Source organism: Glarea lozoyensis, assembly GCF_000409485.1.
Source record: "Glarea lozoyensis ATCC 20868 chromosome Unknown GLAREA11, whole genome shotgun sequence".
Lineage (NCBI taxonomy): Eukaryota > Fungi > Ascomycota > Leotiomycetes > Helotiales > Helotiaceae > Glarea > Glarea lozoyensis.
In genome coordinates this window covers 997,510-1,017,348 of record NW_007360985.1, presented here as the reverse complement: position 1 = coordinate 1,017,348, position 19,839 = coordinate 997,510, and the positions used below count along the sequence as shown (strand labels likewise).

At 47.1% G+C, this 19,839-nt stretch overlaps 5 protein-coding genes across 5 annotated transcripts; 3 read left to right on the top strand and 2 right to left on the bottom strand.

The window, feature by feature from the left end:
- Positions 1 to 808: 808 nt before the first annotated feature.
- Positions 809 to 1,837, bottom strand: GLAREA_11246 (C2H2 and C2HC zinc finger; the record flags this gene model as incomplete). Its single annotated transcript, XM_008079435.1, has 1 exon — positions 809 to 1,837. The coding sequence occupies one exon, from the start codon at positions 1,835 to 1,837 to the stop codon at positions 809 to 811; it is 1,029 nt and encodes a 342-aa protein (XP_008077626.1).
- Positions 1,838 to 6,944: 5,107 nt separating this feature from the next.
- On the top strand, positions 6,945 to 7,512 carry GLAREA_11245 (uncharacterized protein; the record flags this gene model as incomplete). The annotated part of the gene is made up of 2 exons (XM_008079434.1): positions 6,945 to 7,388; positions 7,438 to 7,512. 2 exons carry the CDS (start codon positions 6,945 to 6,947, stop codon positions 7,510 to 7,512), a joined length of 519 nt encoding a protein of 172 aa, XP_008077625.1.
- Positions 7,513 to 10,457: 2,945 nt separating this feature from the next.
- Positions 10,458 to 12,551, bottom strand: GLAREA_11244 (TPR-like protein; the record flags this gene model as incomplete). Its single annotated transcript, XM_008079433.1, has 2 exons — positions 10,458 to 10,718; positions 10,773 to 12,551. 2 exons carry the CDS (start codon positions 12,549 to 12,551, stop codon positions 10,458 to 10,460), a joined length of 2,040 nt encoding a protein of 679 aa, XP_008077624.1.
- A 336-nt stretch (positions 12,552 to 12,887) lies between these two features.
- GLAREA_11243 (Nop) lies at positions 12,888 to 14,805 on the top strand (the record flags this gene model as incomplete). Its single annotated transcript, XM_008079432.1, has 2 exons — positions 12,888 to 13,217; positions 13,312 to 14,805. 2 exons carry the CDS (start codon positions 12,888 to 12,890, stop codon positions 14,803 to 14,805), a joined length of 1,824 nt encoding a protein of 607 aa, XP_008077623.1.
- Positions 14,806 to 15,807: 1,002 nt separating this feature from the next.
- GLAREA_11242 (Kelch motif) lies at positions 15,808 to 18,939 on the top strand (the record flags this gene model as incomplete). The annotated part of the gene is made up of 1 exon (XM_008079431.1): positions 15,808 to 18,939. One exon carries the CDS (start codon positions 15,808 to 15,810, stop codon positions 18,937 to 18,939), a length of 3,132 nt encoding a protein of 1,043 aa, XP_008077622.1.
- Between the last annotated feature and the right edge of the window lie 900 nt (positions 18,940 to 19,839).

Genomic DNA, 19,839 nt, shown 5'->3' with positions numbered 1-19,839 from the left:
CGAAAGGGGTAATGGTGTCTGTTGGTATTATGCTAGGTTCTAGCACATACACCGTTCGCCTTAGATGTAGATTTCCAAAGAGCAATGGAACTGCTTGAAATCCACCTAACCTAGACTATCCTTGCGACATGACAACCAAGCCTCGGAGCATCATGTAAATTGAAACTTTTAACATAGGTTGGATTGAATTACCTTATAATTATCACCTGCACACAAAACACGGAACACATCATTCGAGATAATTAAATGTATTATTTCCTTCCAATCCATCGCCGAGAGGGCAGACGCATTCTAGCGCGTCCACACCGGCGATAGCAACCTCAATCTGCTTTGCACCAGAAAATAGTACAAATGGGTATCATCCACCATGTATTCAGAAGCCCTTCCTCCCTCCAATCCCGCGAGATCCAGCCTATTTTTAACCTTCCGAGCGCGTAGCCCTTGAAAACAATAAGCATCGCAATTAAAAATATGTACATCTTGTTGACAGCACCCACTCATGCGCTGAGCAAGAAATTTGAGAAGAAATATTCTACCCGCCAACGCCGGAACCAATGCACCAAAATAATTCAGCCGAAATGCGTAACGTCGTAAAAATGTACAAAGTAGAGGTTGGGTACAAATCTTGATGACAACATCAGCATGCCCCAATCTCTTAACTCAGACGTGATGAATGAACAATAGGAGGTGAATGCGCAGCATGGTATCCTAAAAGCTAAGCACTTTCATGACATGCATCGTACAGGCAGTGTGGCTGTACTCGCAACTATTAAACGGTTTAAATCTTGGCTTTGCACGTTTCCTGTCATTAACGAGAAGGGTGGCTTTGTAGGTCCACAGCGGCAGCGAGGGCGTCAAGCCCGCTGGACGATGATGTTGGGCTTTGGTTGGCCATGTCCGGCACTGGTCTCGAAACCAGTGTTTGGGTGATGAGAGTGTTGTATGGTTGGGAGCTGAAAGCCGGATGATGTCGATCGATAGGCGAGAACAATGCAGGGTCTATGATAGAGGTCATGCCGGTGTTGGATGTCGTCCTGGCTGGGGTTTGGGGACGGCTGGTTGCACGTCCGCTTTTCTTCACGCCGGAATGTATCGTCAAAGCTGGTGGTTTGGAACCAGTCTTGTTGGAATGCGATGCTCGTGCTCGATCTTTGAAATGGGTTTCGAGATGTTGCTTCATGTTATCGTTGCGTGTGAATTTCTTCTGGCAGCCTTTGAAGGTGCAGGGGACGGCTTTCTCTGCCGTATGTATTTTGGAGTGTCGAGATGCATGACCCGACGTCGTGAAGGTTTTGTCGCAACCCAGAGTGTCCCTGTAGCGACAATTGAACCTCTTCGAGGCCCGTTCGGAAACGTTTCCGTTTTCGTCGTGGTATAGATCCTCCTCATAGACTTGCATCTGGGAGCGGGGGCTGCGATCCTCGAAGGGAGATTTCGCTGCGACACCGTAGTGGGGAACTGAGAAGTCTGGGTATGATGGCATTCGCTCTTGGTAGTCGAAATGACTCTGGTCCTCGTACTTTGACGCGGCATTCATGTAAGAATGCTGACGGCCCAGCTCTGAATGGGGGGTGATGGGCGACATGGCGTCGCTGGTATTCTGGGAGTCGAAGGAATCCGCTCGGATCAGCGCGGGAATGGCAGGCGAGCCGGAACTACTGGGTGCAGAGAAGCTGGACGCTGATCTGTTCATATCCGTCCCGGCGCAGGACGATTGCGATTGATGGGAGTGGCTGCTGAACTGAGAAGAGTTGCGGCTCTGCAAAGGTTCGTCGTTGAGAAGAGAGACTTTTCGGCCAGACGAGTCTCGCGCGTGCATGCTGGGTCGGGTGGCCATGGTTATGCGCGGTCGTTCACGCAGGATATGCGGGGAGTTGGAGGACTTGTGCGGTGGCAGCCAGCGTTTACGGCACTGGATTGCGAGTTGAGGGACGGAGAAGAGTAATGATGCGAGGAGTAAGATGGACAATAATGGGTGGTGTTGTGGGGAGCTCGTGGGCGTGGGTGTGGACTCCACTGCAGCGAAGTGGCTGTGACGTCGTCGCAAGTATAGGTAGGTAATTATGTACGGAGTACGGGTTGGAGTTTAAGACTGCGAGGATGCGAAGATGCGAAGATGCGAAGATATCCAGCACCTGTGGAGGAGTGATAAAATGGTTGCAGCGGAAGCGGAAGCAGTGAGGCGCAAAGGGGAGGACGACTCGCGGGTTATAACTTATCAGTCGTTTTTGAAGGGTCGCCGAGCTGTGTAGAGACGGGGCAGATGGGGGGATGGGAGATGGGAGATGGGAGCAGATGGGAATCTTGTATGGGATTTTGGGCGCACGCCGGAGCGAGTGGAAGGAAGTGGGCGCACCCCTGCCCGCTTTTTTCCTGGTCTTGTTCCCAGGCCAGGTTCTGAGGTTCTGAGGTTCTGAGGTTCTGAGGTTCCTTGCGCTTGCGACGCAGGTAAAGCGGAGACTGAGCAACGGCACTAGCGATCGTTGGCGTCGCTAGTCATTTCTACTGGAGATACTCGAGCACTCGCAGTCTCGCACCGTCAGGACTCAGGACCAAGCAGATCCACTAAAACACCAAGCGATCTCTGCGAGGGATCTCGGAGAGTCTGCGCAGGCCACTTGGAGGACAACCACAGAGCCAGCCAGGAACACTGCTCCATGGTGAGCGGCAGCAGACGAACAAGTGACAAGTGAGAAAAGAATAATGATGAGAGAAGTGATCAACGAGAACGGTCCGTCTCGACGTGACTGCGAATGACGAAAGCTCCATTCCAGACGACCTGTCTAGACGGACCATTACATCGAAGCATATCTCGGCCTAGCATGGAGGGGTGGGGGTGGTGGGAGCGTGCAAAACTTTGGAAGTCTTGTCCTGGCCAATGCTGTGAAGCAGTGACTGGAAGTGGCTCGAAACCTCCTCCAAGCCGAATAATACTTGAATTGACGTCCAGGGAAGTCGTCGACGTGGTGTGCTTCATGCATCGCTTGATACCAGATGCAGCTTAATTGAGCTGGCTTCGTAAGGTAGTTCAACCCCCCCCCAGTCCCCGCCCCGGTTCGCAACCTCACACCCGCTCGGAAATATCTCTGCACGTCCAAACTCAGGAGAAGACCCTCCGGCTATGGGTCAACCGTTGACCATTATTGACAACATCACCAGCCGAACAGGAACGCGTTACTCCATCGACAACCCGAATATGAAGCGAAGCCGATTTTTGTGAATTCGGCGGCAGTTGTTGTGTAGGATGCGCTGCGCTGCGCTTTCGTCTCAGGCACAACCCCGCCGTGGTCCCCTCTTTCACAACGTCACCAGAAAAGGGGTCTCCTCTATACGAGACGAGTGTAGCTACCTACGAAGTACTCCGGACGTTGGGTAGATCTTGCTGCCACAGTGGAATACTACGAAGTAGTATACGAAGTAGACAGCAACAGCTACAAGTACCTAGGTACCGACCGTGCCTTGCCTTTTCTCTGAGGTGCCTTGTCTTGTGTTCGTTTGAGCAATACTCAAAGTACTTGGCTAAGTCGGCCGACAAGAATCTCGTATCTTACCTTTGTTTGTACCTCTCGTACCCACAGGTTGAACAGACGTTTCACGCCTCATCACCGCCAGTTCGTCTGGGTCCCGCCAGCTTCACTATGGCGCCCTCGGTGTATTGATGCTATCGCAGGGACAACATCCATTAAATCGATCTCATAGCAACCTTCCAGATGAACAAGAACCGTTTCCTAGATCTGGCCATCGCGATTTGGCCATCCCCACTCGCCGTCTCCAGCCGGAACGAAGAGTAATGATTGAAGCAGCCATCTACGTTCATTCTGCATCACCAAGCCACGTCTGACTCTTAATTCCAGCCGGTTCAAGCGCGTGGAAAGAGTTTGAGAGTCACATATCAGTTGCAGGTATCGTCGCTTGTTTTGAACTTTGTTTACTTCAAGGTCACTGTCAAAGGGGAGGGTGAGTTCCAGCGACTGAAGGAGCAACGGAGCCGTCTCCGTTGAGAGGATCGAGCAGTTACAGATCTCGTCCCAAGAGGCGGGGCGCCGTAGAGTGGAGCGGCCAACTCCCTGCCAGCTCCCTGCATCTGCAGGGACATATGTCTTCCCGAAATGGAAAGTGATCAACCGTCATCAGTGGGCTCGCAAGAGAGACCCTCTGCCAAGAAGCAAGAAGCCCAGGAGAAAGTTTAAGTTTCGGGGTCAAGTTTCCACGAGCCACACCGACCCACACGGGTCAGGAGAGAAATAACCTGGAAGAGATTTCCGAAAATTCGAACTTCGTAGGGTAGGGGGGGGGAGGGGTCGAGGGGAAGGGGATCCCTTGGGAAGTCTCCCAAACGGGAATGCACGTGTAATGCCGCATGACATCATTCCGACGACTGCGATCGAGTTCTCTGTGGGGGATCGATCCAGTGGTTATAAGACCGTTCTAGTCCAGCCCATTCTTGAACTGTGCTCGAGTACCTTTCGTACACCTGGGCAGCGAACAATGCCCGTGATGTGAGGACTGTACGAGTACCAGACTACCAGTCCCAGTCGACCAAATTGGGAACAAGCAAAGTACGGCTGCAACGGCAAAATTGCGGGCAGAGCTCAGGAGTCTTGATGACTTGACTTTATTATTAGTGTGTACTATAACATTAAGTTCGATCACTTAGGAGTAAAGTAAATACCAATACTGTAAGCAGTTGCCCGATAGAGAAACCGTGTTAGTCACATTTCATTCCGTCTGCGGACAAGACGCTCCTCAATTGATTACTTGAAAAGTATTATTTGGCTAGCACGAGCAAGGAGCAAAAGGATGTACGACGGACCCTGAAAGGTCGGATTGCCTCACCGGAGACCCTTATCTAATGATTTTTTCAGGGTTGAATGCCGTACAATCACGTGCTCTCCGCCCTAACATCATGCAATTTCAAAATGGCATGTCTCTATGCCTCTCTAGAGGGAACGAGAAGTAGTAGATTTTTAAGTATAGGCTACCCTTACTAAGATTAGTACTATAGTAACCTAACTACCTTAATTATTTATCTTTTTACGACTATAAAGCTATAATATTAGAGTATATCTTAATATTTAATAGTTTAAGTATCTCTACGTCTATAATTATAAAATCTCTTAGTATAGAACTTATACTAGTACTAGATTTTCTCTTAATTAACCTTCTCCTTAAATATCTTCTTAAAACGTTTTATTCTAGCCTTAGTAGAGACTATTCTTCTTTTATAGAAACGAGCTTTATAGATTCTTACTATAGTCTCTAGTATAGAGAAATCTATAGATATACTAAGAAGAGTAATAACCTCTATTCTATTCTTCTTAATCTAGTTTAGTATTTTCTTAAACTTATAGATAGAGTCTTTATTCTATATAAGAATAAGCTCTTAATAACGCTATTCTAGATCTTTAAATAACTTCTTTAAAAGCTAAATATATATATTACATTATATCTTATTTACGTTATTATTAACTATATAGGTAAAGACTCTTTTATAGTTATATTAGATTACGACGTAGATATCGTATTTATTTATTATCTACTCTTCTACTTTCTTATTCTTTACTTTTATATTTTTAGAGATAACCTTTTTATATTAAATATTCTTAAATACCTCTCTCTATTCTATACTAGTAGAACGTTTTATTCTCTTAGTTTTAATAGTACTAATCGAGAAGTAGAACTTATTATAAAAGGTAAAGTTAAGCTAATCTTTAGATATTAGATAAAGCTTAAGATATATAGTGATCTAATTAAGTCTCTAGTTATATTAAGTATATATAAGCTTCTTCTCTTCTTCTTAAATATAGTTTTCGATATTCTTATCTTTCTTAAGGTAGTACTAAATAGATAATACCTTAACGTCTTAAAAACTATAAAGTTTAAAGTAAAGAGTTTTTAGAATCTAGTACTTAGCTATTTTAATAAAATCTAGATATAGTATACTCTTCTATTTAGAAGAAATATTTAAATCTCTTAATAACTCTCTAATAACCCTTATAATTTTCTAAGTAACTATTTAATTAGAACTATAAGAATCTAGTCTAAGATCTTTCTAATTATAGAGGTATTATACTTTACTAGACTTCTCTATTCTTATCTATAATTATAGTAGAACGTTTATAATATCGAATATTTAATACTAATTAATTAGTTAACTAAGATATTAAGTTATAGCTTTAGCTATAAAGATAGTAGATTATTATAGAGTTTTATATTATTTAGTAAAGTAAGAAATAGCTCTAGGTAGAGTATAGTATTTTCTTCTTACTAGATTAACGTATTTTAGAGTAGAAACCTATATAGAATCTATTTAATAAGTAACTAATTAATATTTCCTCTTTATTTAAAGTATCTTAAGTAATTAGAGTAGTTATAATTAATTATTTATAGGTAAGGGGTTACTATAGTACTAATTTTGGTAAGGGTAGCCTATACTCAAAAATCTACCACTTCTCGTTCCCCCCTAGAGATGCCTCCATATCTCCTGTGCAGCTGCGCTCCGCCCTACTGCCTGCTTCTCGCTTAATCTGTCCACCGCAGTCTGCAATGTTTCCCGCGGGACTCCGTACTCGACGATAGGTAATACAGTCATGGCCCGGCACAAATACCTACCTATGCAACCACGGTCACATACTTCAGGCCGATGATGACAGGTAATAATATATCTCACTTAGTTAAGCATACCTCACCTTGCCCCCTCCCTAGCTATGCTGATGCTTTCTCTCCCTATCCCGAAGCAGCTCGACGAACCTGCGCTGCGCTCCCGCCTCGCGGCTTCATACGTCTTTCCGATAGGCACGGCACGATTCCAAAAGGTAGTGTCACTTGGGCTTGACTCTGGCCAGCTCTTACCTGTATTTTCCGTAGTAGTTAATGTGTATCAAGGTCCGCGTTAAGTATTTACCCTAGAATGAACCAAATCTGCTTGGCGCCCTCGTAACAAGATGCTGTCTGGACTCTGGACCCTTATGGTAGACCTCGAGAGGGTTTCCGTTGTTTACAAAGCACCTTCAACACATGGCGCACCAAACGGCTCAAGTCCCAGATTTATTAACGACCCTCAGTGTGGTTCGGAAGGGTTCACCACGTTCCTAGGTCGGCAATTGCTATCCATCATTCTTTACAACAACAACAACAACTCAAACTATATAGTTTTACATCATGATTACATCCTTTCTAAATACACTTGCTACTTTACCCGTTATGTCCGGACGAATAGCTGTTGGGGACGTAATCATAAGCAGAAGCTGGAGGCATCTGAGGAACAAGCAAGATTCGGCGGCTGCATCCCTTGGTTGGTCGCCCCTTCCCTTTCCCAAAACCAGCACTCCCACATCTCACAACTGCTAGCACATTATTGCTTGTTTACTCGCGACAAACGTACGCTGGTGTGTTCGCAGCTTTTAACGCAAGTGTCACCCTACTGATCTTAGTCAGGTCCGAGACCCGGAAACCTGTTATGATATCCCACTAAAGGCTGATGGTGTGAGCAATCAGGACAACGATAATTAGAGGTGGTTGACTGGCGGTTATTTTATCCTTGAAGACAGAAAGTTCGTGCTAACGACAATATTTAGTTTACTTTAGTAGTGCATGCAGTTGGCGTGATAGTGCTAACCCGGAACATACCTCTGTATATAGGAGTCTCGCGGAACTCGTGGACCCACACAAGTGGCATTCGAAAGACGAATCCCAATCAACTAGACACGATATCGTATACTAAGTCCATTGCTTTTAGCTCATAGCGCAATTTAAACTCTGTCGGAAAACTACTTCGACCTCCCCTGAATAAACCGCAGTGGGGAAAATATAGGCTTTACTTATTACACCAATGATAAGTATATCGTCAACTACTTATTGGCCAAACAGCCTAGTTTACCGTAACTTCTAGAAGACCCACTGCGGTTTATTCAGGGGGGGGTCGAAGTAGCAAGATTAAAAGCGTCTATCCTTCCCCAGTCCATCTAAGTTCAAACTTGACAAGCTAGTCAGAAGGTCAATGCTGCTTATCTTGTCCCTGTGATGGGACTCATATCTTGATAGATAGGCACTCATCCGAACTGTCTGTATATTTTGGGTGTTTATACAGTCTATTGCTCAACCTAATCAAACAGAGCGAAATCAGCCACCGATGTGTTGCAATTAGCTGATTTTATCTCACAACTCGATCCAGTGAACTATCAAGCGCCCGGCGAGACCATGGTAGCTCCGTCAAGAATGAGGACCTACCGACACCTCTCACTTCGGAGTAATGTGGAGCACTCGATTATTAGAATGGATCTTATTCAAGTGCTATAGTGCATCTTACATATCCCTTTAATTTATATTAATCGTGTATGTGCACCATGGCGCTACATCTCTCGCTTGCTTCTGAGGCAGCCTTGGAGCTGTCGTGTGCGTCAAATTAGCAATGTATCAGAGAAGACCCTTCGCGGGTAAATCACCAGCAGAAATGCACTTCAATCTTGTCAGTTTTCAGCTCACGTGGTAGATGAGCAACGTCCAAGAAAGGTAGCAAAATCTCCTTATTGTCAGAGCTCAGAGTGCCTTGTTGAGCTGAACAGTTATTGGACTCAAAAGCTCTATCTACAGTCTCGGACACACGTTGGGCCTGGCAATAGATGGTCTTCCTTTCAGCGAAGCGGCACTTGGCTCGCGATGGACGAGATGAGTAGCCGACGAAACTCGACAATTTGTCGATCAGGTTGAAAATATTTGGTGTGTTTCGTCCATTTGTTTCCAGTAGATAACCATTATCAGACTTCTGTTTGGGATGAGTTAACAACCGAAAGCAAATACCCGCTCCGATTCATTCTTTAAGTTGGCAGATAGTTAGTAGATACTGCCATTCATTTTATGCTTTGCGAGGAAGTGTACAACAAAATTGTGAGTAGCTTAGCTTCTTTCCACGAATCGAAGTAAATCTTCACACTCCACCAACAGGAATACATGTATCTTCTTGTCCTTCAGAGATGATTATGTGGAATAGGGACCTCGCTCGAGATCATCCATTTTTAGACATATCCAACTACACCCAATCCTCCGCGCTCTTCCTAATATTTGATGTTTTGCTGAAAGTTTCCGTTCCTGTTTGATGCGAGATGTCCTGTGCCGCAAGAAACTCAACACTGCTTCTAGGTCATGAACAGTGTCCAGGAAGGGAAAACGAGTAACCAGTAAGTTTGAAAGCACTATTATGGTGTTTGTGTGGTCATTGCAAGAGCCCGATCGGATCTTCTGGTGACATGTATTCTGAATGTAGTCGGTATTGTCTGACAGACGAAAATTGTGGTGGCGCTTCGAATGCAGTGGCTAAAAGCCAAAACATCCCAATCTAAATTATAGAAATGAACAAGGTTTGTGTCGCGCGACAGGGCCAGAAAGAGGTCTTGACTTTGTACCCCGAGTAACATCAAGTTATTAGTATAAAATGCTTCCATGTGTCTCATTCCACTCGCGACAGCATGCTGTTTCAATCCTTACAGAAACTACATTTGATCGAGTCATTGGTGAGATTTCAAACATTGTTGGGCTGTCATTGGGTACGCCAAGACTAAACTGTACCACATGGTAATATATTTGCACTTCTGTAGTAGGTTGACATATACTCGAATACTGGCTTTGCAAAAAGTAGAAAACATCCGAAATACAGACAATGGCGTCGAGAATTTCGTACAAACCCTAATCTGAATCATACAATTTGATTAGTAGATCCCAAAGTTCAAAACATCGAGAACCATAAATGCTTGCTCGCCAATTATGCGGATGCTAGCCTTCATTATCAAGAAATTGCTTTCACCAAATAACGTCCAAGGGTGAGCAGTGTATTTCCCACCAACAGAAGCTTCCGAAGAAATGAATTAAGGAAGAATCAATTGTCAATCTCATTATGAGCTATCTAAATATTCCTGGCGTGTCTGGGCGACTCGTTCATAAGACAGCTAATTCATGTGCCCCCACAACGAACTGGCATAGTCTTAAGAAGCTAAACAATCCTCGACGCTCACTTGTCTTTCTTTCGATCTCGCAAGCGACAACACCTGGCATTATAAGGCTCCCAGTGGAGTACAAGCCATTCGGATCTAACACGGAGACAACCTACTTGATTGCCTTGACTATATCCACGTGGCGCAACAGAAGTGTATATTATGAAGCCGGAAATTGGCAGGCACTGAAGCAAGGCCCTCCAAAGACTCGGCACTGTTGTGTCGGAACTTAGGCAATACACAGCGGGAAAGCTACATAGTAACCACTATCCGGAGGTCGAGCCGTTCTCAGGTCAGGCGGACCTACCTTCAGACCATATAAACAAAGATGATGATCAAGTTGTGGAAACCATACGACGCTATTCCCTGGGAACAATTGTATTATGTTATAGCTCAAGTGAACGAAGAGCACAAGAGATATCCTGAAGGATTTTGTACATCTGGAGTCTATAACATGAGTTAAGATATAACTCATTCCCCACCGCCGGCTGGGCCAGTAAGTGTTCCACCCGCCTGCCTCCAAGCCGCAGCCTTGGCCAGAAGGTTCGAAAGAGATTGTGTTTGTTGATCATCAGCTGGGAAAACATAGTCGATGTACTCTTCGTAGCTGTCATCATCCAGCTTGCGACGTCGCTTAGTCTTACGTGGCATCTGTTTCTGCACCGATTCAATATCATCTGCCGAGCCATGGGTACGTTCGAAAGAAAGCCAGGCATTCAAAAGGGAGACCCGCTGTAACGAATTAGCTTCTTGCACGGATAGAAAGAAAATACATAGGGCTCTTACTTCTTCCTTCAGGTCCTGATCCTTCATAGTATCTAAGGCCCTCTCGAATATCTTTCTTGCTCTAACTTTAGCCCCTTCACTAACCTCCCTCTCTTCCTCCTCCTCTTCCTCATCATCTTCTGGTACGTTGATCTCGAAATGTGCGTAACTAATCCAGACTTTGACGTGCCCAGTCTTTTCTAGTAGTCTCTCATACAACGCCCTGGTTCTCTCGTACTCTCCTTCCTCCTCCTCAAAATCAATGTATGCCTTCCAGAGAAGCTCGGGCATATCAAGAACAGTCTGGGCGATTGCGAGTTCGAAAATTGCACGCGCACGTTCCAGATCATCAAGACCGCGTTCAAGCTCGGCGAACTTTATCCATGCTTGGCAGTTCGACGGATTCCATTCAATATGCTTCTCATAAAGAGTCCTACAGCGAACGAATTCAAATAGCTTGAGCTCCAATTCGATATACCCTTTAAACAACTTGTCTTTCGGACACATTCCAATTGCTTGTCCCAAGGTTTTCCTGGCGGCTTGGAGTTGTTGCTGGCGTATTTCGAATTGGGCTTTCATAAGCCAGATTTTGGCAAATGTGAATTTCTTATGCGGGATTAGTTTTAGACATTCCTGGTAAATTTGCTTTGCCCTTGAAATGTCTTTAGACTCCATTTCCTCCCATATAGCATAAAATACCCAAAGGTATATATATCGTCGCCAATGCCTCTTTTCCTGAGTGGGTGGAATTTGAGCTATTGCTCGCTCGTACACATCTCGGACCCGATCGAAATCACCGGACACTTCCTCCAGTCTGGCGTAATCGAACCATGCATCGTAGTTTTTAGGGTTTTCTTTGACCTGCTCCTCATACTGGACTCGCCGTTTTGATAGAATCACGTCCTCTACACCCTCTCGATTACCGAATTGCTTTTCGAATGTTGTATACGCCTTATGGAGGCCAATCGATTTCGACCTTGCCAGGCGATCTAGAGCATATTTGTAGATAGCCCTCGCGCGCTCGTATTCCTTGAGTTTCGCTTCATATCTCGCATATGCGATGAATAGTCGCTCATCCATAAAGTCGTCGCCCAGAGCTTCAATGGCATTCCCAAACACCTCCCTCACAAGATCAGTCGTGCCATACTCTTCTTCGAATCTAGCCCATTTAATCCAGTTTCTCGGTTCAGGATGCACCATGGTAAATCTCTGGAAGATGTCACGAGCTCTTTGAAACTCCCCGTACCGCTTCTCCAACTTGATATAGCTGCTCCATGCTGCCTCATCTGGCTCCCAAGCCATCCATCGCTCAAATACCTGTCTTGTGCCTGGTACATTTCCCAGCATTTCCTCCATATAACAATATTTGTACCATAGTTTATCCACCCGCGGCAGAATAGTAACCGCTCGATCGAGTAGATTTCTTGCATGGTTGATATTCCTCGATTTCATCTCCGCTTCAATATAGCGAATCCACAGAGTCACACTAGTTGAATCTACATCCAATGCTCTCTCGAATATCGACCTTGCACGCTTGAATTCCTTCTGCTCAAGTTCCCATTGGGCGTATCTCATCCAATTGTTCATGTTTATCCTATTCCTCTGCACATACGCCTCAAACTCCTTCCTTTTTCTGCCTTGAAATTCATGGAGTTCTTCGAGATCCGCAAATCGCTGCGTCGGCGCCTGTAATCCGGGTTCCTGGCGATCAACTGCTTCCCGTAAGAGCTGCTCTGCAGAGATCTGGATGGCACTTGCGGCCTTGTTCTTGACCCGTGGAGGTCCTCGAGCGGACTCCATGATTGCGAATGATCGATGTTTCCTGAATTGAAAATGCGAAGGGAAAAGGTCAGATCGCCGAGTCAATATGGCTGAGTACCCGGTCTGACGCAAGACGGTTCTCTTCTGTGTTCGCTGCGACGCCAAGAACGACAGGTGTTGTATGTTGCTGAAGCTGTCTAGTGTTGCGCGACGGTCGAAGTCGAATAGTCGCCAAGGAATTTATTTGGCCAGGCAAGGCTGCGCTAGCGTCTCAGCCTGGCAAAATATTAGTGACCACAGGACTAGCCGCTGTTTGAATAAACAGACTTTCACCGAATCGAACTGTCCATTCGCGCGATTCATCGCCATCACATAATGTCGACTCTGGCAGATGAGCTGTTGCAGGACTTCGAAGATTCTGGTTCTGAGAATGGTGAGCAACAAGACGACGGCCTACTCGCCGACGAAGATGGCTCACATGCACCGAACCCCCCAACCTTACACGCAAATGGCGAAAGCATGGAGCTCGACGGAGACGAAGAGGATGTCGGAGATGACGAAGAGATGAGTGGTCTGAATGATACTGGCGTCGATGTAGAAGATGAGGAAGAGACCAAAGCCAAGGTGGAGAAAATGGAGCTCGGCGGCGTTGACGATGTTAGAAGTGTCGCAAAGCTCATGAGAACTTTGGAACCAGTTTTAGAGGTTAGTCTCCTATCTCTCTCAATACGTGTCACATGGATATCTATTATTTACATTGCCACATTGTGTGCTAGTCCTGACACCTAGCTACGTATAGAGAATCGGCCACTTCCAATCGTTACCACCAGAAAAACAAACTACGCATGTCGGTTCTATCGAGGACAACCCAGAATACAAACTTCTCACGCAATCTAATACACTTTCGACCTCGATAGATACGGAGATTATGATAGTCCATAAATATATACGCGATCACTACTCAGTGCGGTTCCCCGAGCTGGAGACGTTGGTAACCAACCCGCTGGATTACGCCAAGGTTGTTACGATAATTGGAAATGGACCTATGGATGGTGATAGCATTAAGGCTCTTCAGACTTCGAAGGACAATCGGTTGGGCGCTACTTTGCGATCTGTACTAGATGGCCCCTCAGTCATGATCGTGACAGTAGAGGCGACTACCACGAAAGGCAGGGAAATGACGAATGAAGAGCTAGACCGAGTGTTGCGAGCTTGCGACATGACTCTCGCACTCGACAGGGCGAAGAAAACGTTGACGGATTACGTCCAGTCTCGCATGAACTTGTTTGCGCCTAATTTGACGGCACTAATCGGATCCCTCACTGCAGCACAACTTCTCAATTTTGCGGGTGGCCTGACTGGACTTGCAAAGACGCCAGCATGTAATCTACCGCCTCTTGGATCGAAGAAACAGTCGGGTACAGGCTTTGCCACCAATGTTGGAGTGCGACAACAAGGGTTCCTATATCATTCGCCCATCATTAGAGGCATCCCTAACGACTTGAAAAGACAAGCCATGCGAATCGTATCAGCAAAGGTTGTTCTCGCGGCTCGTGTAGATCGGGTACACAACAGTCCAGATGGTTCTACTGGAGAGGAGCTCAAGGCATCATGTTTAGAACGTCTTGAGAAACTGACTGAACCACCCCCAAATAAAGGTCAGCGGGCTTTGCCTGCACCAGACGACAAGCCAGCTCGTAAGCGGGGAGGCCGAAGAGCTCGCAAGGCCAAGGAAGCTACAGCCATGACGGATCTTCGTAAAGCTCAGAACAGGATGATTTTTGGTAAGGAAGAGAAGGAAGTCGGGTATGGTACAGGCGAAGGCACGAAAGGACTCGGCATGATTGGCCAAGCCAATGAAGGTCGGATTCGGAATCTCCAGGTCGATCAACGCACAAAAGCCAGACTGAGCGCGAAGAATAAAGGCTGGGGAGGGGCAACACCTGTTGGTGGATCTGCCTCTTCACTTCGGGGTTTCGGTCAAGGTGCGAGCGCTGGTATTGATCTAAGAGGCAAAGGGCTTCGTGCTTCAGGCGTCGGCAGCACCGCTGGAGCGGGTGCGGGAACAGCTTCCAGCATTGCGTTCACCCCTGTTCAGGGTCTGGAATTGGTTGATCCCAAAATGCAGGCTGAAATGAACAGGAAGCGGAAAGCTGAAGAAGATAGATGGTTTAAGGGTGGTACTTTTACTCAGGTTGGGGGAAGTATGGGACCTCCACCACCACCGAGTAAAAAGGTTGATACTGGGGCAGGAAAAATGGCGCCTCCCCCATTGCCTGCGCAGAAAAAGTGAGCGAGTGCTCGTGTTAACTGTAATTCAGAGGTTGATTTTGCATGGTGTTTCGGGCATTGGTTGGCGTTTGGAAGGTGTCTCTACGTTGAATGTGTACGATTGGTGGTCGTCTACCTCGTTGGGGAGGAAATCAAGTACTTACGGAAGTAACAAGCTTCCACACTCCCTGGATGTTGCTTTGGTCCGCTGTTTCTAATATTCTCTTTGCATTGTATTCTCTCCGACTCGAACTATATACTTCCCAAGCTGGTAGAGCTCCGCCGTGTGCTACCTGTATACCAATGTGTGTGGTAAGGGGAAAAGCTTGCGACTATGTTCCCTATAAATTTAAGCTATACCAGGAGCTGTCATTTCATGACGAATGGATAATTGTAGAGGTATATCATGCCCAGCAACCCCCAGTATTGTACGTGTTGGGCAGTATGCATCTTGCAGCAGCTTATTTCAGCTCATTCTTTGTCCATACTGCATCGTGCTAAGAAGCCTTGCGCGTCTTTTAACGTCTTAGGACTTTTAGTTCATCTATCTTTCTTCTAGAAGGGCGTCTTGCGAATCTACCAGTAAACGCTCTGACCCTGTTGGGGTCCTCAAGCTGTTTGGAACATTTAAGCGCGCCCGCAGCGTACAAGACGACCCCCGAGAACATCAAAGCCCGCACTAAATCCACCATCACCGGGATCCCAGGACTGTGCGGACACGTTTTTCCCGTTTCTCTGGCCGAGCGCGTGGCAAGTGTGCCGCTGTCCCATACTAGAATATACAAAGTAAGAGATACCTCCGTTCTTGGGGCGCCGGAGTACCTTCCTGACTCCTGACCAGCGCGGCTACAGCGAAGCAGACCCGGTTTTCTCTGTCAAAGTAAGCCTCTTTCATCGAGTACGGACGTTGATGCGCCCTGTCCTTGGTACCCTACTCATTGGCAGTCGGGCGGCCTAGGGTCTCTGTATTTCGCTCTACTCAGTCCTGAGACCTGCTCTTCACGTAGCCTCAACATGTATGAATATGGCAGACAAGCTGACGCTGCAGGCCCCAGGTGCACTCGAGACTCCGTCCAGATTCTCGAACCCATCCGACTCTGCAAACGAAGACGAGCCTCCGCCGTCTCCTGAACGAGGTGATTTTCTTTCTGGTGTTCGAAGAGGAATCAAGAAGTGGGGATCTGTGTCTGGCAATCGAGCGAGACCACCTACCACCCAACTCGGGGAGACCTCCTTACCAACCCTCTCGGAACCTGCGTCAGCGGCTGCAGATACCGAAACAAACCTACGAGTATCGAGGAAGCATGAGCGTAGGACGAGCAGTCTGAACCGTGAAAAGCCTTTGCCAGCACCACCACAGTCACCACCGTTAGCCGAAGAGCCTCCTCCTCAGAACATCTTCTCCCCTCCAGACACACCCAAGGCCCCCACAACGATGTCTCGACAAGGTGCGGCTGGAAGCCGTACAAGCACAATGGACTCGTCTACATCGGGGAGCCAGTCATATGGCGGAGCATTCGGCTCCAACCAGAGCAATGGTACTGGACCAGCAAGGCAGGTTGGGGAAGATGACTCGAAAGACACCACGACTCCGAGGAGCAATGGTCCTCCATCAGCGGGTCCATCCCCAGCCCAACCACGCTCTGCTGGGGGCCAGACAATAGGAACGCCCGGAACAACGCCAGCTACACATCTCTCCGGGCTTATGTGCAATGTTCACAGGACTACTGGAAGGGAACCTCATCCCTTGGTAGGTGCAACAACTACCATATTGGGCGACAAGCTGTACGTATTTGGCGGACGAATTTTGTCGAGGACTAGGCCTGCTCTAACATCAGACCTCTATGAACTTGATCTCATTCGTCGGCATTGGACAAAATTAGATGTATCAGGAAATATTCCACCACCGCGATACTTCCATAGTGTTTGTCCGCTCGGCGACACGAAACTGGTATGCTATGGTGGGATGTCCCCCGCCCCAGTCCAGGGACAGGCTGCAGTTGTTGCTACGCAGAGCGCCCAGGAAGCACAGCCAGAAGTGGTCGTGATGTCAGATATCTATATTTATGATGCACCAACAAAGGTGTGGTCGTATATTCCAACCCAGGAGAACGAAACACCCCAAGGCAGATATGCTCACTGTGCCACAATACTTCCCTCGTCTGCTACCTTTTCCTCTGTTAATGCACCCAATTCTGCTCTCCATCACAATCCAGCCGGAGCAAATCCGAACTCAGGGACCATTGGCGTGAACATTGACGGGAGTGGCGGAGCTGAGATGGTGGTCGTGGGAGGTCAAGATAGCGCAAATCATTATATTGAGCAGATTAGCGTCTTTAATCTGCGCAGTCTGAAATGGACCAGTACACAGCAGCTGGGGAAAAGTTGCGGGGCATATCGCAGTGTTGTGGCACCACTCCCAAGTAGTGTTTCCACTCGACTTGGAAAGAGTTCGCCGAAGCCAGACTCGAGCAATTTTAATCAAGATGTGCGGGAAGCCGGATCATCAATGTTAATATACTCGAACTACAACTTTCTTGATGTCAAGCTGGAACTTCAGATACGTTCTCCGGATGGAACGCTAGCTGAAAAACCTATGCATGGCACCTTTTCGCCACCTGGACTACGCTTTCCCAACGGTGGGATTATTGATACCAATTTTGTGGTGAGTGGCACATATCTCACCTCATCGAAACAGGAATACGCACTTTGGGCTTTAGATTTACGTACTTTGACGTGGAGTCGAATCGACGCTGGAGGAAATGTTTTCAGTCAGGGAAGTTGGAATCGCGGCGTTCTCTGGGGTCGGCGAAACACTTTTGTAATTCTTGGAAACCGCAAACGAAGCTTGGTGGAGGACTATAATCATCGAAGGATAAATTTCTCAAATGTTTGCATGGTCGAGCTTGAAGCGTTTGGATTATACGACAACCCCCGCAAAGGAGCGCCGATGTCTGGATTTGTTTCTGCCAGTGCTCCATTCACAGCACCCAGCTTGAGTCTAAGTCTGAAAGTTGGCTGGACTGCTGGTGGCCGCCCTTTGTCAAGGGCAGCAGAGGAATTAGGTCAGAGTGCACTTGGACTAAAAGAACTCGCTGATATGGATATCCTTTGCGTCGGTGGTGAACGAATCCCCGTCAACTCACGGATAGTAGCACGAAGATGGGGACCGTATTTCGTCCAGCTGCTTCGAGAAGGAGCCGCCACTCAAGATGGCAACGATGCTGCAACTGTTCGACCAGATCCCATGTTGAGACACAACCCGAGTCGAAATAGTAGTGTTACTATCACACCTAGTCTTGGGGCGTCGTCCAACATGTCATCATCATCTACCCTGATCAATTCATCGACGCAGGGTACCAATTCTAACCACCAGTCGATTGATCCATCTTCGCTCGCTATACCACCTGATACCATTAGCCTCCCGCCTACCTCCCGACCTCGCACACTTTATTTGCCGCATACACACTTAACCTTGCAATCGCTCCTTCACTACCTGTATACTTCCTCATTACCACACTCAAGCTCGCCGCTTTGTACGCCTCAAATTCTTTGCTCACTGCTCCAACTAGCTCGTCCGTACAAAATTGACGGGCTGCTAGAAGCAGTCGTCGAGCGCCTGCATGGAGTTTTGGACTCTAGAAATGCTGCTGCTGTATTCAACGCGTCTGCTATGGCAGCTGGAGGTGGCCGGTCAACAAGTTCTTCCTCGGCATTTGGTGAGAATTGGTTGTCGTCTGAGTTTGCTGATGTTCCTGGTGCGCCAGGTCAAGGTCCTCCGATACTTCAGTTGGGTTCGCTTGGAACAGACATGTCCCTCAGGAGTCAACAACCTTTACGAATCAATACATCAGTGGGAAATCTCAATACGGGTGCCGGAGGTAGGAGAAAAGATGATGAAGAATCGCTGAGTGCGACATCAAGTGCGGCCAGTGATGTTTCCGGCTCCGACGTCAGCGGCATGACGAATGATATTGATGCCAGAAACGATGCTAACGGAAAAGAGATCTGGAAAGGTGATATCAGTGCTGTCATTGGCCTCCAGAAACGAGGCCTTCGTGGGTTGATGGAGGGTCGAAGACTTAGGGAGCGAGGTGGGAGCGTTCCCAGTGTCACATCAGGCCCACGAGTTGGCTTAGGAATCGGTGCCAATTGATGCGGACGTCGATATGTGGACGAGCGCCTAGACAGAGTGCGCTCTAGACTGCTACCGTTGCCAGTAGTAGCCGTCATTCGTCGTCCGATCTCAGGTAGAACATGCCTCATGGGCTAGGGGACATCTGATGGTCATGTATAACGAACTTCACGAGGATACGGGTTTGAATTGGAGACAATAGCTTTATCTTGGGTTTTCACGTTGTCTTAGATATGTTGGAGAGCTTTGTTCGTTTTAGCTTCTCGTATTTGGCTGTCACAAATATCCCTAACGCAGATTCTGAATATCTTGGGCGAAGCACAAAGATATGTTATTCTGTTTTTTTTTTGGATGTCTCCCACTTTGTGAGACTGCAAAGCAGGCACAAAACGAGTATTTTTATACAACTCGTTATTAAATGAAACGTCTAACCTCTTTCTCAAGACGTGTGATGGCCACTGACGTTCGAAGGATGGATACTTGAATGAATACGGTTAGCTCACTAACACACAGCCTTCATAGCATCCAATATAGGGTGGTTGGTGTTCCAACGTCCATCGCTGATTGCCCCAAGAAGGTGCCTTTAACGTTAACCTATTCGAGGCAACTAGCTAGGCTGGTGCCGAAGTGCACGAGTACCTAGGTATTGAAACCTCGATTGGCAGCCCACATCCGGCTATGACACAGTCTTTTATCGTACAGCATAAAATTCAGATCCTTACTTCACATAGATAGACGCACAAAATCTGAGAGGAATTCACCTTAGACAGTTTTTTTTTTGGAGTACCGAGCTGGAGTTCCTATTTGCTTTCATTGTTAACTGAAGACGCTCAAGGAGCTAACCTCTTGCGAGACAGGGGTGTCGGGAGCTCCACTACTTAGGTACCCTCCCCTCCCTTACGCGAAGACAACACCAAACCT